Source organism: Protomyctophum bolini (assembly GCF_963924005.1).
Source record: "Protomyctophum bolini genome assembly, chromosome: 14".
NCBI lineage: Eukaryota > Metazoa > Chordata > Actinopteri > Myctophiformes > Myctophidae > Protomyctophum > Protomyctophum bolini.
The window spans coordinates 34,510,881-34,530,934 of NC_137875.1; the positions used below are offsets into that span (position 1 = coordinate 34,510,881).

Sequence of the window (20,054 nt, forward strand, 5' to 3'; positions counted from 1 at the left end):
TTTCGCTTTTCCCCAGTTTTTCACAAAAGGAGGTTTTTCACCCACCAGAGCAGAGCAGGGCAGGCTACCACTTACATGCAGTCACAACACACCCGTCGAGCAGCACACGATCTATTCTAAAGTAAGGATTGGGATTTATAGTTTTCGATTGCATATTAATAGTCTGCATTATTTAACTAGACTTAAATAAACATAGGGATTGAATAAGCATGACCATTTTGAGACAAAGCTTTAGTAGCCTTTATCATGTAATAGCACAGTTTGAAAGCTATCTTGCAAAGTTGCAGATGAACATGTACTTACTTTCCAAGTGGCTATAGCCATATTATCGCTACGCTATATTATCTTTATTTCATCCAATTCAATGTAATTTGAAATTGTTTAATTGTAATCGTTTCAACCTGCAGTGCAGATAGAAATAGTTTGGCCAAATCTGGCACATTTACATGAGATGATACTTGATGTGAATCAAATGGGTAGTAGGCTACTAGTTTGTCCACAGAATAAATTAATTAAAGTGAGACTTACTTAACAGCACTGTGTAGCATGGATCTAAAATGCTGCTCAGTCAGGATTATTATGTGACTTTAGTGTAAAATCTGTTGATGAGATGCCCGCCCTGGATAAGCATAAATGATTGTAATTTGTGAGCAACTTGCTGAGTCATGGTGAATTTACACACACTTTTGGAGGGGTGTGTCGGACTGGGAGACTGGTCCGTCTGAATGCTAGATTGACCACACAGGTCATTCCTACCATAGGATTCCTACTCCCAATTGGATCTTTGTGTTAATTGAGCAGCACAGGGCCATCAACACTATACGTTAACTTTATTTTTATTTGATCATTCATTTCTCCTCCTTCAACAGACTCCTCTCTCTGTTCACAGCCATGTCTACCAGGGTTGCTGTGGTAACAGGCAGTAACAAGGGGATTGGCCTGGCCATAGTCAGAGCACTCTGTCAGCAGTTCCAGGGAGATGTGTATATCACTGCCAGAGACAGGTATTATTTAATAATATAGGCACAATGATTCTGTAATCATCACATTCCACTGAGCACTGACACATTCTGAATACCCAAAAAGAAGACACTAACTCTGCATATATAATTTAATTTAATTTAATCAAATATGAGGCTACATTGTGTAAAATAATTGATTTAGGCAGGGGCCTGATTTCTTTGTTGACACTAGCACAATTTTCACAAATCATGTTTCTGCTGAAATAAAACCACGAATCTACGTGCACATTTGTTTTCTTTATGAGAAATATGTTTCTGACAAAATGCAGACTGCAAATTAAGACTTGTTTTTGGTTTCCAGTGGGCGTGGGCAGGCAGCGGTGGAGTCTCTGGCCTCAGAGGGACACAAGTCTATGTTTCACCAGCTGGACATCAATGACCTGGACAGCATTACCACTGCAGCCACGTACTTCAAGGACAAATATGGAGGAGTGGACGTCCTCGTCAACAATGCTGGGATAGCATTTAAAGGTTGCATGATTGATCATCATTATTAGCTTTCATAATGGCATTACGATCCCAAATTGAAATTAAATTGTCAAATAGGAAAGACAGAAAATGTCTCATTCCCTGTCTTGTCTTGTTGCATCGGGTCTTCTGAATCTGTAGGAGCAGCCACTGAACCATTTGACGTGCAGGCCGAGGTGACTCTGAAGACCAACTTCTTTGCCACCAGGGACATGTTGACTCACTTCATGGCGCTCATCAAACCCGGAGGTATGACAATGGCCAAAACATGACAACCGTGTTATTATGTATGTGTTTCTTTATTGGTACTATGTTCCAAATCGCTATACTCCAAATACTATATATATATTACTATTATTAAAATAGTTCAAATAGCCGATAATAGCCATAATGTATGGATGTAGATCTGCTTCAAGATAGTAAAATATGGAGAGAAAAAAGTTTTGGGATAAAGGTTAAGGCAGGCCCAAGATATAGGGCCACATGTGTCAGTACGGTATATCAGTTAAGTCCGTTTGAGAAACAGTATAAGACATGGGATGCATTCCATTACAAGTGTTACGAAAGCACTAATCTTAGCCCATATCCCATTACAACAGGGGTTTTCAACGGATTGTGAACCAAGGACCTGCTCCCCCTTGACTAAGGATCAACCTGGGGACCACTGTTGTGTTGTAATGGGATATGGGCTAAGATTAGTGCTTTCGTAACACTTGTTATGGAATGCATCTCATGTCTGTTTCTCAAACGATGGTCCATATCTTGGCCCTATAACCTTTTTCCCTAAACTTGTTTTTCCATATTTTACTATCTTGAAGCAGATCTACATCCATACATTATGGCTATTATCGGCTATTTGAACTATTTTAATAATAGTAATATATATATAGTAAAAATGGCAAATACGTGCAAGATATAGCACATGATGACATGATTATATGGGCACATTTCCTAATAATGATGACCCAATCAGGCAAGTTGGTACACTTCTTGAGATTCTAACTGCCTTTTCTGTGGAATTTCTTAACCTCAGACTTCCCAGTAATTCTGATAACATTGACGCACTTCCACGGAACAGTGAGTGCACAGACGTTTAGTGCACTGTTCCGTGGAAGAAAAAACTTTGCTACATTACTAAATGCATGGTCTCGGACCACATGCAATACCTCCACGGACCACCAGTGGTCCATGGACCACCTGTTAAACCCCTGCATTACAACACAACAGTGGTCCCCAGGTTGATCCTTAGTCAAGGTGGTGGTCCCTGGTTCACAATCAGTTGAAAACCCCTGCTCTAGGGGGGTATGACGTCCCGTTAGTCCGACATACGTGGCTGGTTAAGACTCACACGTAGCTTCCACATGCAGGTAGGGTTAGTAATGTCGGACTATTGGGTCGTCTGACTAACGCTATGCACCCACCCCTCTAACCCCCCAAAGTTCCAGGTCCAAAAGAGCCACAATCCTGGCATCTTGCTGTACCATTAAAAGAAAATCACTCCTGTGTGAAGTGAGCGGTGCAACTGTAACGTGTGGGGGGGTCCCTGCAACCATTGGGACGACATGTATGTGTTAATGCGTGCATTTTTATAGGTCGTGTGGTGAACGTCTCCAGCTTCGTGGGCTCTCGCACCCTGAACCAGTGTAGCCCCGCCCTCCAGGAGCGTCTCCGCAGTGAGGACCTGACGGAGGACGAGCTGGTGGGAATGATGCAGAGCTTTGTCCAGCTGACCAAGAAGGCCGAGCACAAGGCAGGGGGCTGGCCCGAAACCGCATACGGAGTGTCTAAGACCGGACTAACGGTATGATCTAACGGTTATTATAATGAGTGTAAAGGTGGGTGTGTACACGGAAACATACTCTGTTTTTAAGCCATTAAAACCGGGAAAGCATCTGTGTCATTTATTTTTATTTTTGCGTTGGCTATTAAAAAAATAGCAGATGTATTCAAGCTCGCAACGCGCCTCTTCGTGCCGCGCTGCGAGCTTGTACATCTGCTATTTGATTTTACATTTTTGAAAAATCTTGAAAGTGTGAGATCTACTGATTTTGAAGGCAAGGCATCCGTATAATCGGCCTCTGGTCTTAATGGCTTAATTTAACATTCAAATGAGTGTACAGATTGTAACCAATTGAATAAATTTTTTGTGTCAATGTGTTCCCATATTAAATTATATTTCACTCGCTACAGATTATGTATCATGCATTGACTATTTTCCAGTTAATGGATTTATTTTTGAGGGGCACTAGCCCCTCCTATGCCCAGCTTTTCGTGTTTGTGTAAACTCAAACATTGAAAACAAAAGTGAGGACAGAAGAGTGAAGATGCAAATTGTGATTGGCCGGAATTACATTTGTGATGATTTGATTGGCTGAGCACGGAATGTGCTGTATATGATGCATGATGATAAGAGTGCCCCTCACTTCACACGGGGTGATTTAAAAAAAATTAATATTGGTTCACATTTTCTCCAAAGGCATTCAAATGACTGAACAACCAAGTCAGTGCTAACCATATAATAAGTGTGTACTTAAGAAGTAATGGATGTTTGAATTGTGTTCTTTAAAATGCACAACAGAAAAACAAAGGCACCATAAATTGTTGAATTACCTTATCTCAAGAAAGATTCAAGTCTCTTCAATTAGATTTTCATACTGTACTGATATTAATGGAATCCAATGGCTGCCTTGAATATTGTGAAACATCATTATGCTTCAGAAATGTATGCTAAGCATGCCAGATTGGCTACGCATGCCAGATTGTCTGCAATAAAATGGAAATCCTGAGAGGTTGCGAGACAAAAGACTACGTTTTGCACCGGGTGAAAAAATGAGTTACAAAATCATGGGATAAAAGTGTAAGAGTAAGAAACCATAGATGCCTACTTACATTTTACAGGCTCTGTCAATGATCCTGGCCCGCCGGCTGTCTAAAGAGAGACCAGGTGACCAGGTAAGCCCTGAAATACAGCTTTAAATTAACTAACAAAATATTCTCTCGCTGCACTTTACGCTCATATTTATTTTTTATTTTTGATATTACAGATACTTTTGAATGCCTGTTGTCCAGGATGGGTGAGAACAGACATGGCTGGTTCTAAAGCTCCCAAGTCACCAGACGAGGGCGCTGTAACTCCAGTCTACCTGTCCCTACTGGCCCCAGGAGCCACACAGCCCCATGGAAAGTTTGTCTCTGACAAAGAAGTACAACCATGGTGATAGGATAGGGATGAGAGTATGTGTCTGTACATGTACATGTTTCACCTTTAGCATTGGTGAACCAAATCATGCCACTGCCAGAGAATGAGTTTCACAACAAAATTGTATTCCTTAATTCAAATAAATAAAACGCAATCTGGTAAGGTAAGGCAACTGCTGGAATCACAGTATAATACATAGAATATATGCGAACATTTTGTCTGCCTTCAGACTTTTACTGTATTATGTTATGAAGATTCATACAATGGCAACCAAGTTCATTTGTATTCTCTGCTTGGCTTTACCTTTAAAAAAATATTAATTCTTTTTTTTGTGTGAAAATATTTGTATTAAATATGGAAAACTGCTGAAATCAATTAAATGAGCTGTGAATGTCATTCACCTTGTTAGATGTGTTCTCATTTTATACTTAAATGGATTAGATTTCTGTGGAAGAGCAGTCATTGTTTTAGTAATGTTTTGAATAATCAGGAGTTTGACATTTCCTAATACCAATGCTTTAGGCACATTCATTATGTGCAATTGGGAAACCTTTCCCAAACTGTGACAGTTAACACAAGCTACTTTTTGTGGCGATTGAATTATTCCTTATCTGTCTAGGAAAACTAGCGTTTCACGAGAAAGTAATTGTAACAGACCTTAAAGTCCATAGACTTGGCTGGCAAACAATTTACATCATAAGTGCCCTAACATTCATGGTAGACTGTTGCAGTGACCTTGGATTTAAGAAAGTAGAATTTACCAACACCTGCACTGGACATTGCACCCCAAATCATGACACTGCGGTCAGTCACCGCAATTACCACAGGTCACCACAACCGCAACAGTCTACCAGAATGTTTTAGAGGACTTCATGATTCCTTCTGCTGAGGATCTGTATGGAGATGCAGATTTCATCTTGCAGCTTCCGCCAGAAGCACCACAACCTGGTTTGATGCCCATGCCATCACAGTGCATTGAGAATCTATGGGGTATTGTCCAGAGGAAAATGAGGGGCACCAGACCCCAAAATAAAGAAGAGCTGATAGCAACCATCAAGGAAACCTGGGCTTCCATAACTCCCGAGCAATGCCACAGGCTGATTGCCTCAATGCCACAGCGTATTGAGGCGTGACGAGACGAGGGCAAAGGGACATTTCTGTTTGGAAAGTACCATATTTAAAAATGTTTGTATTAAAAATAAAAAATAAATCTGTTTTAGTGGTTATGAGCTGGAAGCCAAAATTGTGTAACGATAAACAAATAAATACTTCAAATCATTTACGTTGTGTACACTGAATCTATAATCTATGAAAGTTAAACTTTTTGAATGGAATTATGGAAATATACCAACTTTTGCATGATATTCTCATTGTCTTCATTTTGGCGTATGTGTTAAGGCCCCCATAAAATCTGAATCCCCCACCCACCCCTGTTTCCCCTCACTGTATATGTTTCTTTTCCCTTTTTACCTCCTATGATGATTTATTTTTGACTATATAGTTGTGTATATTCGTACGTCTCTAAATGTTTTGATGGATTGAAAATGGTGGGCAATATTGTAAACAAGTGTAATGCTTTATGGTGTCGTCCACTCACTGTTAACAGTTTTTGTATGGAGTTGTACTTGAAATGTACTGTAATTCTGCAAACTGTTAATAAATCAATCAATCAATAGTAGTATGACAGGATACAGTAGGCGGGTTGTAGACCGGATACAAGCACTGAACAGTAAATAGAAACCACCTGCTTTCTACGACGTTTTCAGCTTTCTGCGCATGAACAGGAACTACACCGGAAAGGGAGCCCGTGTGACCAACAGCCAGTTCCGCAAACATTGGAATCACCAACAGCCCTTGCACAAAGGGAGTATGTTGCCATAATTTGCAATATTCCAATACATTTTCGCAGTAAATAGTCGGTCGATACAAAAGTGACGATGTCGGACTCCCCTGACGCCGGCAGCCTGGTGTCTGCGTCCTCTCAGCTCAACTTAATGGAGATCGACGCGGTGAGTGAGTCTGAGTGGAGGATCATCTCACCTGACATGTCTGTCTGTCAGCTGGAGTTGGTTCAGGTTTAGACTAAGATTTAGAGTAGACTATCGTATCGTATCTACGAGAGTAATACTTTATTTGTACATGCTCATGCAAGTGTACTTGTGCAGTGAAATGTCTGTGGTGCAGACCCAACAGACTGTATGTCCTGTCCACGGTACATACAAGGTTAGCTAATACAAGGTAAACATTTACTATAGCTAGTATTGTAAGAAGTGTTTACGCAGTAGAAAATCTTAGTAAACTAGCATCAATACACATACAGTTGGGAAATGACCAGTAGAAAGCATAGCTTCATTTAGAATTGGATTTAGAGGTTAAGGTTAATTATATCTAATATGGTGCAGCCACAAAGTAAGTAATATTTTCTTAATAATACAGAATATGCAGACCACATTATACATTATGTTGTAGGAGTAAATATTATATGAACTTGCGTAATAGCTTTTACTATCTGCGACTGCTAGCTACCATAACAATTCAAAGAGAGATTACTGTAAAAAGTAATGTATATAATAACCTGTGTTCTGTGTTACAACATTTTCGTATGATCCGGTTGGGAGCGGATAATATCGTTACGTTGTGTGTTGTAGTCATTGTTTTGTAGTCATCAGGCCGGAACCATCAATCTGGAACTCACTTTCTCTCAAACCGGAAGAATAACAATAAAAGCAAGACTCGTTCTCTTGTAGCCTGCAGCTTTTATTGGGAAAAGTCGTCTAGAGGGAAAGGAAGTTCCAGATTGATGATTCTGACCTGATGACTACAAAACAATGACTACAACATGACATAACAATATCATCCGCTCCCGACTGGATCATAAACCCGAAAAGGAATGCAGCCCAGGCTATAGAATTATGTAATATGAATGATATTGTTTGCACAGCATATAGCAGTACAGAAAGTGCTGCAAGTCCGTCAAACTGGTGTCAAAATGAGGCGTGTAGGAAAGCATAACAGAAGTCTGCGGTAGAGAAGAGACTTTCTTTTACCAGTTCTACACAGTAAAATCCTCAGTATTAATTGAGTCTACAAAACATTTGTATGCTGTTATTCTACCGTGTAATCAATCACAAATTCTGTCTGTGCCAACTGCTTTTCTCCTCAGATTGATGACAAGGAGTTTGACATTCCCCAAGTGGACACACCTCCCACCTTAGAGAGCATCCTGAATGAGGTGTGGTAACCTTACTTCACTCTGTAGATAGAAGAACATCCTTAATATATACGATTTATATAGCGCTTTTCTGGGTACCCAAAGTCGCTTTACAGAAAGAGGTACAGACATATTTATTAGAAAACTATTTAAATAGGTTTAAAAGGTTAAAAACTAGAAATCAAAATCAAAATCCTTGACCTTAACCCATTGAAAACGGGAAAGCATCAGTGTCATTTTAGATTTTAGCTATATAGCAAAATAGGTTTTTCAGAGGACTCTCAGGATTTAGAACTGTGGTTTAGAACAGTAACTCAAAAATAGCAGATATACCCACACCTTCCAACTCACTGTTTGGGAAACGGTGTGCTAGAGAGAGTGTGTTTGATTCGTTGTGTTGTGTGTCTCTGCAGCCGGAGGATGAGGAGGAACCGTTTGTCCTGGAGGACACCTGCCTCCTCAACACAGAGAACATAGACGCTCACTCATGTGAAACCTCCTCTCTGGCCAGCTCTGACAGCGGAGACCCAGCGCACCTAAAGCGGTATGGGCACACACACAAACACTTGCGTAGCCAGACAACTATTCCACAATCTCCGAATGCTATATAGAGTCTGGAACTACACCTTAGATGATTTCTATTTATATTAGGATAAATTTGCGCAAATGTAAAGACAAAACGGAAGTGGGGAGGAGGCTTAATCACTTCCACTTTACTCATGATAAGAGCTTCCGTTCTCCAGACTGTATGACGGAAGCATTATGAGCTTATAGATCTGCTATTTTTGATATTTTGGAAAGCAATAACTTTATTTAGTAAATAATTTTTAATAATCGATTAAAGTGATTAGAGTGCAGGGCAGGCTACAACATTATTGTTCTTAGTAGCGGTAATTACACACAGTGATAGGTTGTTCAATAGCCTGGTTTGACATTGTTGTTTGTAATAAGAACTTTTGTCAAGCTGTAGCTCTGTAAAAGTGACTCTTTTGACTTGGTCAGACACAAAGAACAGCTCAGCTATTGATTTTAAAAAATCACACCCGTGTGAACTAAGTGGTGCAACTCCCCTCTCCCCCCTCCTCTCTCTCTCTCTCTCTCTCTCTCATTAGCAGCCAAAGTGCAGCACTATCTCTCTCTCTGTATCTGGCACAACAGCGCCCCTACTGGTACTAATTGTCATATACAGTCACATAGGTGCATGGGTGGGTTAACGTCACATAGGCGGGTGAACACGGACATTGCTGTTCCTTGGAGTGGTTGCACCACTCAAAAATATGTGTGTGTGTGTGTGTGTGTGTGTGTGTGTGTGTGTGTGCGTGTGCGTGTGCGTGTGTGAGAGAGAGAATTTGCACTGGCAACAAAATGTAAACTGTGAAAGTCACAAAAAAAGTTATCATGGAAAAAGGAAATCTGTTTTGAATGGGAACTAAGGCTGTCATGCTTAAGTTACTGTGTGTGCGTGTGCCTGTGTGTGTGTGTAGGAGGAAGAGGACGGTGGAAATGAATACGACAGTCCACGGCTCTGTTCTGAGACACAGCCTGTTGAAGGGAATATCAGCTCAGATCGTTTCTGCTGCTGTAAGGGACTCACTCACTCACTCACTCATGCAATGATTAGCATTGTTCACCGTGTGCCATTTAACCCATTTTGACCTGAGATCAGATTCTAAAAATGTCTTCTACATCCTGACATCCTGAAAAAGCTATGTTTCTATGTCGGTCGTTTTCAAAAATAGAAGACCTACAAGCTCGTAGCGCGCCACTTGGTGGCGCGCTATGAGCTTGTAGGTCTGCTATTTTTCAATAGCTAAAGCATAACATAATTAACACCACAAGGGCTTCCCGCCCCAAATGGCTTTTAACCAACATACATGCCTAACAATATTAAAAGGAGAAATAATTACAATTATTCAATCTAACAAGACAACTCACAGAACATAATGATCAGCCTTCCTGATTGGGTAAACTGAAAAAGGTGATCACCGATCACTAGCCGATGTATGATCCATAACTCCCCCACGTAGTTGTGGTTATCGGAAACTACCATTATCCTAAAGCCTGTGTGCCTGTGTATCTTCCTCAGGACAAGGTGGATGCTGGACTTCCAACTGCCATAGTAAGTATGAAGTTTCTCTGCTAAGCAGTTGAATAGGACCACTTCTATTGACGGAAATTGCAGAAGCTAGAGACCTCCTCTTAATCATCTGCCATTCTATACTCAACTAGAATATGGTTTAGCGTGAGTGGGCATATGTGTCTGTCTTGCTAGGTTTCTACAATATCGTTGCTGCTGTCGGGCAGAAATCTTGGATCTCCATATTTTCACTTTTATTCTTTTTCTTTCATATAGCTTGTAGATCGGATATATTTGTCACTTTTTTTAAAAATGGTGAAAGTGAATGGTGAATGGTGCTTAATCTGTTTATAGCACCTTTTATCCAAAGTGCATTACAATGTTTATTACATTCACACTTTGTCTCGCCCCCTAGTGGGGTCTATGGCCAGAACTAAATAGCCGCGTGGTTTGCTTACTTCACTCTCTGACTTTGTCTGTGACCCGTGGTAGGTCCCCATAGAGGTGTGACACCTAGTGCCATTTGTAGCAGTCTTGTGTAGACTCCATCCAGGGCCCTTTCCTGTTGTCCTCTAACCTGTGCTATGTCTCTCTGTGTTCAGACAGTATCTGGTGTAATCGCTGTGGGAACATCACATGGGCTGGCGCTAGTGTTTGGTGAGTTGCACTTCGGACACTCTGCCTATGTTTTTTGTTCAATTACAACGTCATGGAACACACACGCAATCATCATCATCCGTGATCACTCGGTGTCGAGTATGATGGTCCTCCTGGGGGGTCCTTATTGTCGGTCCTCACTCCTCAGAAAAGTCCAATTCTGGAACCACACAGTTTTGTGCTGGGGGTGGGATATGACACACACACACACACACACACACACACACCCACACACACACACACACACACACACACACACACACACACACACACACACACACACACACACGACAATAAACACATTGTTTTTGTGTTTTGTGTTTATTGTCCTGATTTCTTTCACAGCAAGAGTTGGCTTTGTCCGCAGCGTAAACGTCTTTAAATTAAAACTTTTTGAAAAGTCTATGGGAAAAATTAACGGGGAATTATTTCCTGGGGCCTCGTCAGGGGCTGGACTGCGACGCTCTATAACCACTCAGTTAGAATTGTAGAAAATGTACACACGCACATATAGAGCAAATATAGACCTAATGGTGTGTATGTGTGTGTGTGTGTGTGTGAGAGACTGACTGTGACTGACTGTTTGCAGTGCAGTTATTGTCAAAATGTGTTATTGTCACTCTTATTCTCACTCTTATCCTCAATGTACGGTTGAATAAAGGATAATATGTTACTCTATTCATTAGCCTACACGTCTTAAATTGACTAAGGCAATAAATAGGAATACAACTTTTTGTTAAAGGAGCATTCAGTGATTTGAAAAAACCCCGGTCTGCCCCGGTAACAAGATGTGCACATGAACACACTACAGTGGGGGGACACGCGACAAGCTAACAGCACACACACCAAGGCCCGCCCCCGCTCGATCATGATTGGCGGAAGGCCCCTCTCTATCCTGATTGGATGAAGGCTTTGCCACCTAGCCAAAAATTAAACCTACGGTTTTTTGGCCCCAGGGGTTAACTGGGGACAGGGAGGAACTCCTTATGGTCAGCACACTCTATAGTAGGGAGGATTATCACAACAAAACAAACAAATAAGTGATATTTGAATTAAGTGAAATCACTGAATATAAACATTTGACCTATTATTTTTAATAAACATTTTAAGTTATTTTATACCATTTGGAACCGAAATAGGGAACCGTTAGGAACCGGAATCGGTACCGGATTCACAAAAATCCCTTCGATACCCATCCCTACTCGTGACTCCCCCCAGACAGCTTTTGTTTACATCGTGTCAACATTGTGGCTTCAGTGGGTCAGCAAAATAAAGTAAAAGCGCTGGTGGTGGCGGATGAATTAATTAATTTATACCTGGCAGTTGATGTGTTGTCAAGTGATAAGACGTCATGTTTTTAGCAGATTAGCACAAACTCAAACTTATCTTTGGGCACTCGTAGGGGAATGAATACGTGAAAAAAGGAATTGATGCATTGGCTCATTTATTGATCCATTTGAGACATGTGTTGTACAGCCATACAATGGTCAACATTTGTCCTTATTGCTAAAAAATGCACACACTTGTTAGCTTCCAATTTGTACTGTTGCACAAAATGCACACTTAAACACAGAAAGTGATGAACCCCAGCACTCCATCAAAAATAGTCTATTATGGTACATGTTATTACACACACACATGTGCTTTTCAATTAACGGTTGTCAAACTCTTCCATTAAACTTTCAACAGATTTGAAATGTATCGGTTGAGTTTCGTATGTGGTACATACAGCGTACGATGCTTGGTATTTTGTATTTTTGTTTTAATTGTCCCCCAATTTTCTCATTGCCAATTTCCCCCCATACGTGTATAGACGAATCCATAGAGCAGTGGCCTGAAGGCCAGGTGTAGCTAATCAGTACTGCAGTGTAAAGCTAGCGCTTAATGGTACACCGCAGCTATGGCCCCCCGTGGGTTCGTCTATAGTCCATTTCACTGCTAAGTAGTAAGTGCTAACCCGTACTATTGGCCCATGGTGGTGGGACTACTTTACCCCGGCACCACCCAGACTCCCCTATCGTATTTGTTTAATAGCCATATCCGCCGTCACCATAGCCGTCGCCACCGCCAAACCCAGGGTTTCCTCCACCAAACCCAGGGTTTCCTCCACCAAACTCAGGGTTTCCTCCACCAAACCCAGGGTTTCCTCCACCAAACCCGGGGTTTCCGCCACCAAACCCGGGGTTTCCTCCACCAAACCCGGGGTTTCCTCCGCCAAACCCAGGGTTTCCTCCGCCAAAGCCTCCGCCATAGCCAGGGTTGTTACAGTTGTCGTTGATTTCTACCCTCACTGTAGCTTCATGCGCGTCTGACATGGTGGCGCTTATCCTAACACCGCCTTCATACTTAATGGAAGAGCCATCGGCCTTTCCTCTGGCGAACTTGTCTTCCGAGCCATTATACATGATATCATAAAGGTTGTAATCGCAATCGAGGCCTCTCTCAAAGATACCCACGGCAAACCAGTTGGAGTAGAGGTTGCGGTCGTAGGGCACAGAGAACATGACAGCCAGGCTGTGGGTGTAGTCATTCGTGTTGGGGTTGATCAGGTCATAGGTGAAGACGCCCACGGCTCCTGTGGCCGCGCCCGTGGTCTTGCTGAAGAGCGCGGTCCCCTCGGTGGAGGGGTCCACTGTTGGTGGCAAAGGCACCTCGCAGCAGCCGCTCTCTGTGAACACCCTGAAGGAACACATGTCAAACACCATTGATATTGAAGGAACACAGTAGAACACACGTCAAACACCATTGATATTGCCGAAAGCTCTTATTTCTTGTTCTGCTGTTAATGAACAAGCTGATCTTTCCACTAGAAAGCAGAAAATGATTCCACAGTACAGCGCATTAGACATTGATGATGTATTGTGAAATGTAAAAAAAAAAAAGGAAAGACAAAAAAAACTCCAAAGACGTTTTTGGTGAAATAAAATAGTAGAAATACACAGTCAAATTCTGAGTGTTAATTAAACTCAGAGGGTTCCTTTTTTACACTTATTACACAAATGAATACTCAGGATTTTGCTGTTTATTTGGAATTATTTGTATAATATTAAAAAAAGATATTACCTTGGGTTGGCAAGGGTAGATGATGACTGGTTGTTAATCTCTATAGAACAGCTGCGATGAACCATTTTCACAGCAGTAGTGCACAAAACAGGTTAAGTGTCAGGCTGTTGAGAATAGGGTTTGAGTCAGGTTAGTATCAGTTAAATTCAGTCTTTATAATGTAAATTGAATGTGCCATCCATGTATTAATGGTCATGGTATCTGTCTGTACTGTATCATAGTAATGATACATAAGTCAATATGATGTTCCGATATATATTTATATTACCACAACAGATTGTATCATTATAAAAGTACGCACCTTTTACGGATACTAAGGCTTTATCCGGGCACTCTGCAGAAAGTTCCCAAATCAGTTGATCTTTGTCTGAGCTGAGAGGACTATGGTTCGATTTCCAAGCAGGTGTTCCGAGCGGCTGTTGTGGTCAAGTCACCTTGAGCAGGCGTATACCTTTTTATTTGCTCAGTTAATCAAAGTCTCCTTATCTCCATGCAGCTATGAACATTCTTCACGGCAAGACCTCAACACCTGCATCACCAAAGCAAATACATTATTATACTGCGTGTAAATCTCAAAACCTCCCCCCCCTAGTGTTCACACCCACAGTACAGTAGCGTTATTTGATCCCCGCCAGTGATTGGATCAGACTGATTGCATCCTGGTTGGCTTTTGTTATATTGAATCCCTTTTTATTTATACAGGGAGTGACGGGGCCAGATCACATTTTTAGGTGTGCCCTGTTCATAAGCAAAATACACATCGACATACTGATCTATCTGTGCAAATAAAATATAAAAGGTGTGTCAAATAGATTATCATAAAATAATGAATGACCAACCTCTTAGTTTTATGGCAAGTTTTGGACTTTGGTGATTGTATGTCTTTGCACATGAATAATGTTAACGTCGATACATTAAGCATTATACAGTATGTGATACAAAAGGGCTATTCAGCTAAATTCTTAGTTCAGATTTAAAAAAAAATATTTACCAGGTGCTTGATTGCATGAAAGTTGCTGTGGCATTTTGAGCTAAACGCTCTTCATCAGAATCAAGACTCAGACCTTTTTTCAATTTCAAACAATGTAATTGTTGGGGTGCATTGGACATTGTTTCTGTCATGTCAATAACTGTTTCATCTTTCATAGTTGACATTGACATGTGTCTGTGAGCATGTGCAAAACCAAGTTCGCTGAGTGAGGAGGAGTGACTAACACCGGGGCTCCACCGGGCGTGTCAGCGTCGCGTCTCCGTCACCGTTCCCTTTTTAATGAATGAAGGGTGGCTCCACTGCCCGCGTTGCGTTACGTGAATGCATAAAAATTGCCCCGACTCGTTTTTTGACGCACGCGACGGAGACGCAACGTGCCCGGTGGAGCCCCGCCGTGAGGCAGAAACATTAGACTAGTGTTGTGGTGCCAGATTGCAGTCAGATGTTAGCAGCTTGATTGAATGAGACAATTCATGTTATATGGCAATATTGATTCTCGACATTTACTATAATAGGCTGGTGTACAGGAAAACAGATGATCTCATCATGTTCTGTGCACATTTTTATTTTAGGGCACCTTTATTTACGTTCATTTATCAAAGGGCCAATTTTCATTGTCATGGGATGGATCTGGCCCATGGAGTTGAATAGGCCAGATTAACCCCTACCGTATATAGTTTATAGTATGATGAAACGAAAATGGCCGATCTACAAGCTCACAACGTGTCGCAGTTTTGTCGATTTTTGTTGTTTTGGAACATTTAAGTATTTGCCTATAATGATCATTTGTCATGCCCAAAATATGGATGCCAGGCAGGTTGAAAGTGGTTAATACTATTTTAAACAAAAAAAGATGGTCCTGTACAATGACCATTGTTCGGTGACATTAACTGGATTATCAAACTCATTGTTTTCCACCACAAGCCAACATGGCGATGAGGCCAATGTTGATAGGATTGCTTACATTCTGGAAATCTTGAGAGTCGAGACACATAAAGACTATTGACAGACCGTGACCTCTCTGTTCCCCTGTATATATTGATCTGTCTCTGTTAAAGGAGAATGTAATCAATTACTGTGAACAGATGTACACTAATTTGGTTTGAAAATGTGTCCATCAATAGGTGTTGTCTGCAGGGCACCATCCATGTATTGGTTAAGTGCAGCTCTGTAGAATGTTAAAAAGGACAAGAGAGGAACACAAGTGAATGTGCAACTCCACTTTTGTTAGATAAACGGTGCATAAAACATAGAGATGTCCCGATACTGTATCGGAAAAGTATCGGTGTCGGCCCTTATTTGTCATATCGGTATCGGCGAATATGCCAATCTAACCACCAATCCGACACAGGGTTAAGGGCTATGGAGGGTAAATAAAATGTTGGGGCATGTGGAGTTTGCTTTCGAGTTGCCCAAACTGCAAGTGCACATACTGTATGAGTGAGGAGATATATATATATATATATATATATATATATATATATACTCGGTATATATATGTCTGATGGTTTCCAACAGACATTTAAATTGTATTCACATTATTTTTTCAATACCAAAAAAACTAATCACAATATAATAATTAATACTGACAATGAATCGTCAACTTGTAAATTGTATAAGTTTAGTGAAATTATTAATAGAAAGACATGGGCTATTGCTTTGTTTCACCTCAGCTGACCTCACAATATTGTCAACACACCTTCACAACAAGGTACTAACTTATTATTTTAACAGACAGAAATACATTTTAGTATAGATGCTTTAAATTTAAATCTTTGTCAATGGGTCCATCCAACTGACAAAATGACAATGTGTGTGCTTCGTATAATTCCATGCGTGTTATGCTCACGACCTCACGTAGTGCACCTATTAATGAAAACCCGCTCCTTGTGTGCCCCACCCTGTGTAAATAAAGAATGAATCAATGAATGTGTGTTTTTTCCCCACACATGAATAGCAGTATATACAGTATCTGTGACCCAGCACAACCCTGTGCTAAACATAGATGCTTGTATAGGGCTGTCACCATTACAAACACCAGTCAACACCAGTTGACGATGAATTGTCATACAAATAATTGCAACCAACGATTTAAATGTGTTTTTGGCATTAGAACATATGAATACTGTTTCTGTTTCTGTAATAAAAAAAATGCACTTTAAAAAAAAGTTAAAACTGCCAAAATAGTTGACTCAATAGTGACATGTTGTAACTAACATTAGAGATTAGATGATTATGTAATAATTGTGACAGGCTTATCCTTGTGTACTGACTGAACTACAGACAGAGTGAGAGTAACTTGATGTAACAGAGCAAAAACATTTCCCCTCTTAAAAAAAATAAACTGGCACGTCAGTACAGTTTATACAATCTAAACATATTTGACACATTGCATGTAGTAAAATCGATCTACTGCAGGGGGTGTCACAGCTGCCATCTAGTGGACGAGTAGATGCTTGCACATTAATACTAATAATAGATGGACATAAGGGACTATGTAAGGATTAAAATAAACGTGCGTTTTTTGGTGTGCGTTTGACTCCCCCACGCAAGGCACAAACAAAACGGACTCTGTCCAGGTCTAACTGACATTTTATACAATTTGGAAGATTTCATGCATTGTTTGATGGCGCTTTCGTTGTAGATTTGTAGTGTTGATACATTGTCTTTTTATACGCTATCCAAATGATGCCTATGCAGGAAAAGGTACTGTATGGACCTTCCTGTTGGAGGGTTGTGCATGCTTAAAGCCATGGTGACGTTTGGTAGAGTCTTGGGTTGTAAGCTGCCTGGCCGTGAGGTAGACTTAAGTTCAATATGTCAGCTGCTGCTTACATCTAATTCTTCTGTGCTTCATGAGTGGCTCCGGAGGCGGAAGGGTGATTCAATTCACTCTCATTGGCGATATGGAGAAATCTAATAATACAATATTTTTTGACCAGATACTGTACGTACGCCATTACTAGGATATTGTGGCGATGACTATTTGGGTCTTTCACAAAATGTTTACACAATGCGTTTTATAAATAGAAAAAGCAATATTCTTCTTTTGCCTTCTAACTGTTTCTGATCCTGAATTGTTTTAATAAATAATCATCAGTAGTGCCTACACCTACAAATACTAAAAATAGCATATCTACAAGCTCACAACGCGCCGTCACATGTTGTGAGCTTGTAGATCTACTATTTCTGCAGTCTGTTTCTCTAAGAATAGCGTGTTCATAAGTGGTTCATCATGTACAGGCAGTTCTACAACTCAAGGATCTACCAAAGTTCAACATCTCATTACTCAACATCTGGCTGGCTGTTGACATCCTCAGTGTTGACACCTTGGTTTTCACCTGGCTGTTGTGGTGCATGCTTTATTTTATTTAATCTTTTCCAAATTGTTCCCAGTTCTTTCTTTCTTTCTTTCTTTCTTTCTTTCTTTCTTTCTTTCTTTCTCTTTCTTTCTTTCTCTCTTTCCCTCTCTCTCTCTCTATCCATTTTTTATCTGATCTTTCTTTATTTGGTACAAGAATGTTTTGGAGTTCGGATTATTGATGCTTATCTTATTTTCTTTTTCTATTATTGTGTGTGTGTGTGTGTGTGTGTGTGTGTTGTGCATGTTGTGCCAGCCTACTTCTCTGTATTCATCATTAGGTTTGTCAGAATCATTTCACCTTTATGAACGTATGTCTGCCTCTCCTATTAATGCTATGTTTTGTTTGAGTGCTGCTAACCTCCTCGTCTTTAATCACCATAGATGTCAACCAGGCTCTACGGCTCTGTCTGGGTACCACGGCGACGGGGGCGGAGTTTGGAGCTGTGTCCGCCCTCAGCATTAACCATGACTGCTCACGACTGCTGTGTGGCTTCGCTAAAGGACAGGTACACGCAAGCGCAAACACACACACGCAGACGCTTTTCGTTGATTTCCACTAGTTGAATTCCATCCCCAATTAACCATATATAACCTTAGTCGTAACACACATTTTAATCTATAGATGGTGTAAGTGTTTTTGTTAAAATTATTGTTAAATATCTTTACATTCTGATAGTAATCATTGCTATAGGGTTTTTGTTCGGTCACAGGGGTCTCTCGAGTGCGGTTAAACGTTTTTAACAAAAAACATTTAACCAAGGCATATCGGTTACACCACCCTAAAGGTCTAACCATAGCTCCCGTAAAATAATCTCAAAATGACTCGGGTGCACGTTTCACAATTTAAAAAGTCAGGTGCAGTGGTGTAGGAACTTTTAATTTGTGTGTTTCCAATTTTCAATTATTTTACTTTTACTCCACTGCATCTCGGAGGCAAATATTGTAGTTTTACTCCACTACAATTATTTTAAGACTTTAGTTACTTGTTACTTTGTAGATTTTGATAATTATTGCAAAACATGCATTAACCACTTCAGCCCTATGTATACTTAGGCTATACATAGGCCGATCTACAAGCTCGCGTTTGTAAGCTTGCTATTTTGTACTTTTACTCGAGTACAATTTTGAATACTAGTCTTTTATTTGTAACAGAGTATTTCTACATTGTGATATTGGTACTTTTAGTACAAAATGTGAGTACTTCTTCCACCACTGGCCAGGTGCTGGTGATTGGTGAACTATACTGAGTGCTTCGTTGTACAGCAGTGATTACAAGTATAAGACTGTGGCGTTTAAGCATGATGTTGAATGTTACTCCGTTACTCATACAAACCTTACTGCCCCTCTGTCCTGGTGTTTGATTGGTTAGATTACCATGTGGGATCTAGCCAATGGGAAACTCCTCCGAACAATCACAGATGCCCACCCCCCGGGAACAGCTATTCTACATGTCAAGGTAACGCACGCACGCATGCACGCACGCACACACGCACACTTTAGTATCATTGGCACAACCACACACTGTTTACCTCTCGACAGAAGCATTTACATGTCGGGAGCGACGCAGTACAAAGGCACAAATTACATCCGAATTTTGGATGGCAGAAGATCCACCAAGGACAGCTATCCTTGATTCCGACTTCTGGATTCGGACGTTTGAAAATCCTGCTTGTAACCGATTTAAACGGTGATCAGATTGTACGTCCCATAGCTGTTGGTGATGGGGCGTTGCCATAGCAACCGGACCAATGTTAAAAGCTGCCATGGGGCTCAACCATTATATACACAGAGTATACATTGGAGTCCGTATATATACGGACGTGATGATAAGGTCCCCTAGCGGCGGGATTCGTATATAACGGTCCATATATATACGGACCCGGCGCAAAAATATTACAAATTTGGATTTAATTTAAATCGAAAGGGGAAAGTCAACACTCCCCTTACACTCTTGTAATTGTCTCTCTTAATTCCTTTCTTTTCTTCTCTGTCTCTTGTCACA

At 40.7% G+C, this 20,054-nt stretch overlaps 3 protein-coding genes across 5 annotated transcripts in view; 2 read left to right on the top strand and 1 right to left on the bottom strand.

Moving 5' to 3' along the window:
• The first annotated feature begins 45 nt into the window (after positions 1–45).
• cbr1 (carbonyl reductase 1) lies at positions 46–5,085 on the top strand. The gene is made up of 7 exons (XM_080781731.1): positions 46–121; positions 890–1,004; positions 1,324–1,493; positions 1,632–1,739; positions 3,083–3,291; positions 4,389–4,442; positions 4,535–5,085. The coding sequence occupies exons 2-7, from the start codon at positions 892–894 to the stop codon at positions 4,706–4,708; spliced, it is 828 nt and encodes a 275-aa protein (XP_080637857.1). The 5' UTR covers positions 46–121; positions 890–891; the 3' UTR covers positions 4,709–5,085.
• Positions 5,086–6,509: 1,424 nt separating this feature from the next.
• Positions 6,510–20,054, top strand: part of vps8 (VPS8 subunit of CORVET complex) — an 80,007-nt gene continuing 66,462 nt past the window's right edge. For all 3 annotated transcript variants that reach the window (XR_013965313.1, XM_080782544.1, XM_080782545.1), the window contains exons 1-8: positions 6,510–6,698; positions 7,853–7,921; positions 8,314–8,444; positions 9,385–9,481; positions 9,987–10,019; positions 10,580–10,634; positions 18,434–18,558; positions 19,422–19,508. Coding sequence is in view for 2 of the 3 variants with exons in the window: in XM_080782544.1 (XP_080638670.1) it covers positions 6,627–6,698; positions 7,853–7,921; positions 8,314–8,444; positions 9,385–9,481; positions 9,987–10,019; positions 10,580–10,634; positions 18,434–18,558; positions 19,422–19,508 (669 nt within the window). In the remaining variant the exon portion in view is untranslated. The remainder of the gene's footprint in view (positions 6,699–7,852; positions 7,922–8,313; positions 8,445–9,384; positions 9,482–9,986; positions 10,020–10,579; positions 10,635–18,433; positions 18,559–19,421; positions 19,509–20,054) is intronic.
• LOC308328597 (DELTA-stichotoxin-She4a-like) lies at positions 12,137–13,806 on the bottom strand. The gene is made up of 2 exons (XM_080782547.1): positions 13,698–13,806; positions 12,137–13,313 (listed from the first exon to the last, which is right to left on the bottom strand). The coding sequence occupies exons 1-2, from the start codon at positions 13,760–13,762 to the stop codon at positions 12,662–12,664; spliced, it is 717 nt and encodes a 238-aa protein (XP_080638673.1). The 5' UTR covers positions 13,763–13,806; the 3' UTR covers positions 12,137–12,661.

What these genes read in the sequence shown, in the direction of transcription:
- cbr1 (XM_080781731.1), top strand. Translation starts at nt 892, where the DNA reads ATGTCTACCAGGGTTGCTGTGGTAACAGGCAGTAACAAGGGGATTGGC. An exon ending in GGCGCTCATCAAACCCGGAG is followed by an intron (nt 1,740 to 3,082) that starts GTATGACAATGG and finishes GCATTTTTATAG; the next exon opens with GTCGTGTGGTGAACGTCTCC. An exon ending in TGTCTAAGACCGGACTAACG is followed by an intron (nt 3,292 to 4,388) that starts GTATGATCTAAC and finishes TACATTTTACAG; the next exon opens with GCTCTGTCAATGATCCTGGC.
- LOC308328597 (XM_080782547.1), bottom strand. Translation starts at nt 13,762, where the DNA reads ATGGTTCATCGCAGCTGTTCTATAGAGATTAACAACCAGTCATCATCT. An exon ending in TCTACCCTTGCCAACCCAAG is followed by an intron (nt 13,314 to 13,697) that starts GTAATATCTTTT and finishes GTGTTCCTTCAG; the next exon opens with GGTGTTCACAGAGAGCGGCT.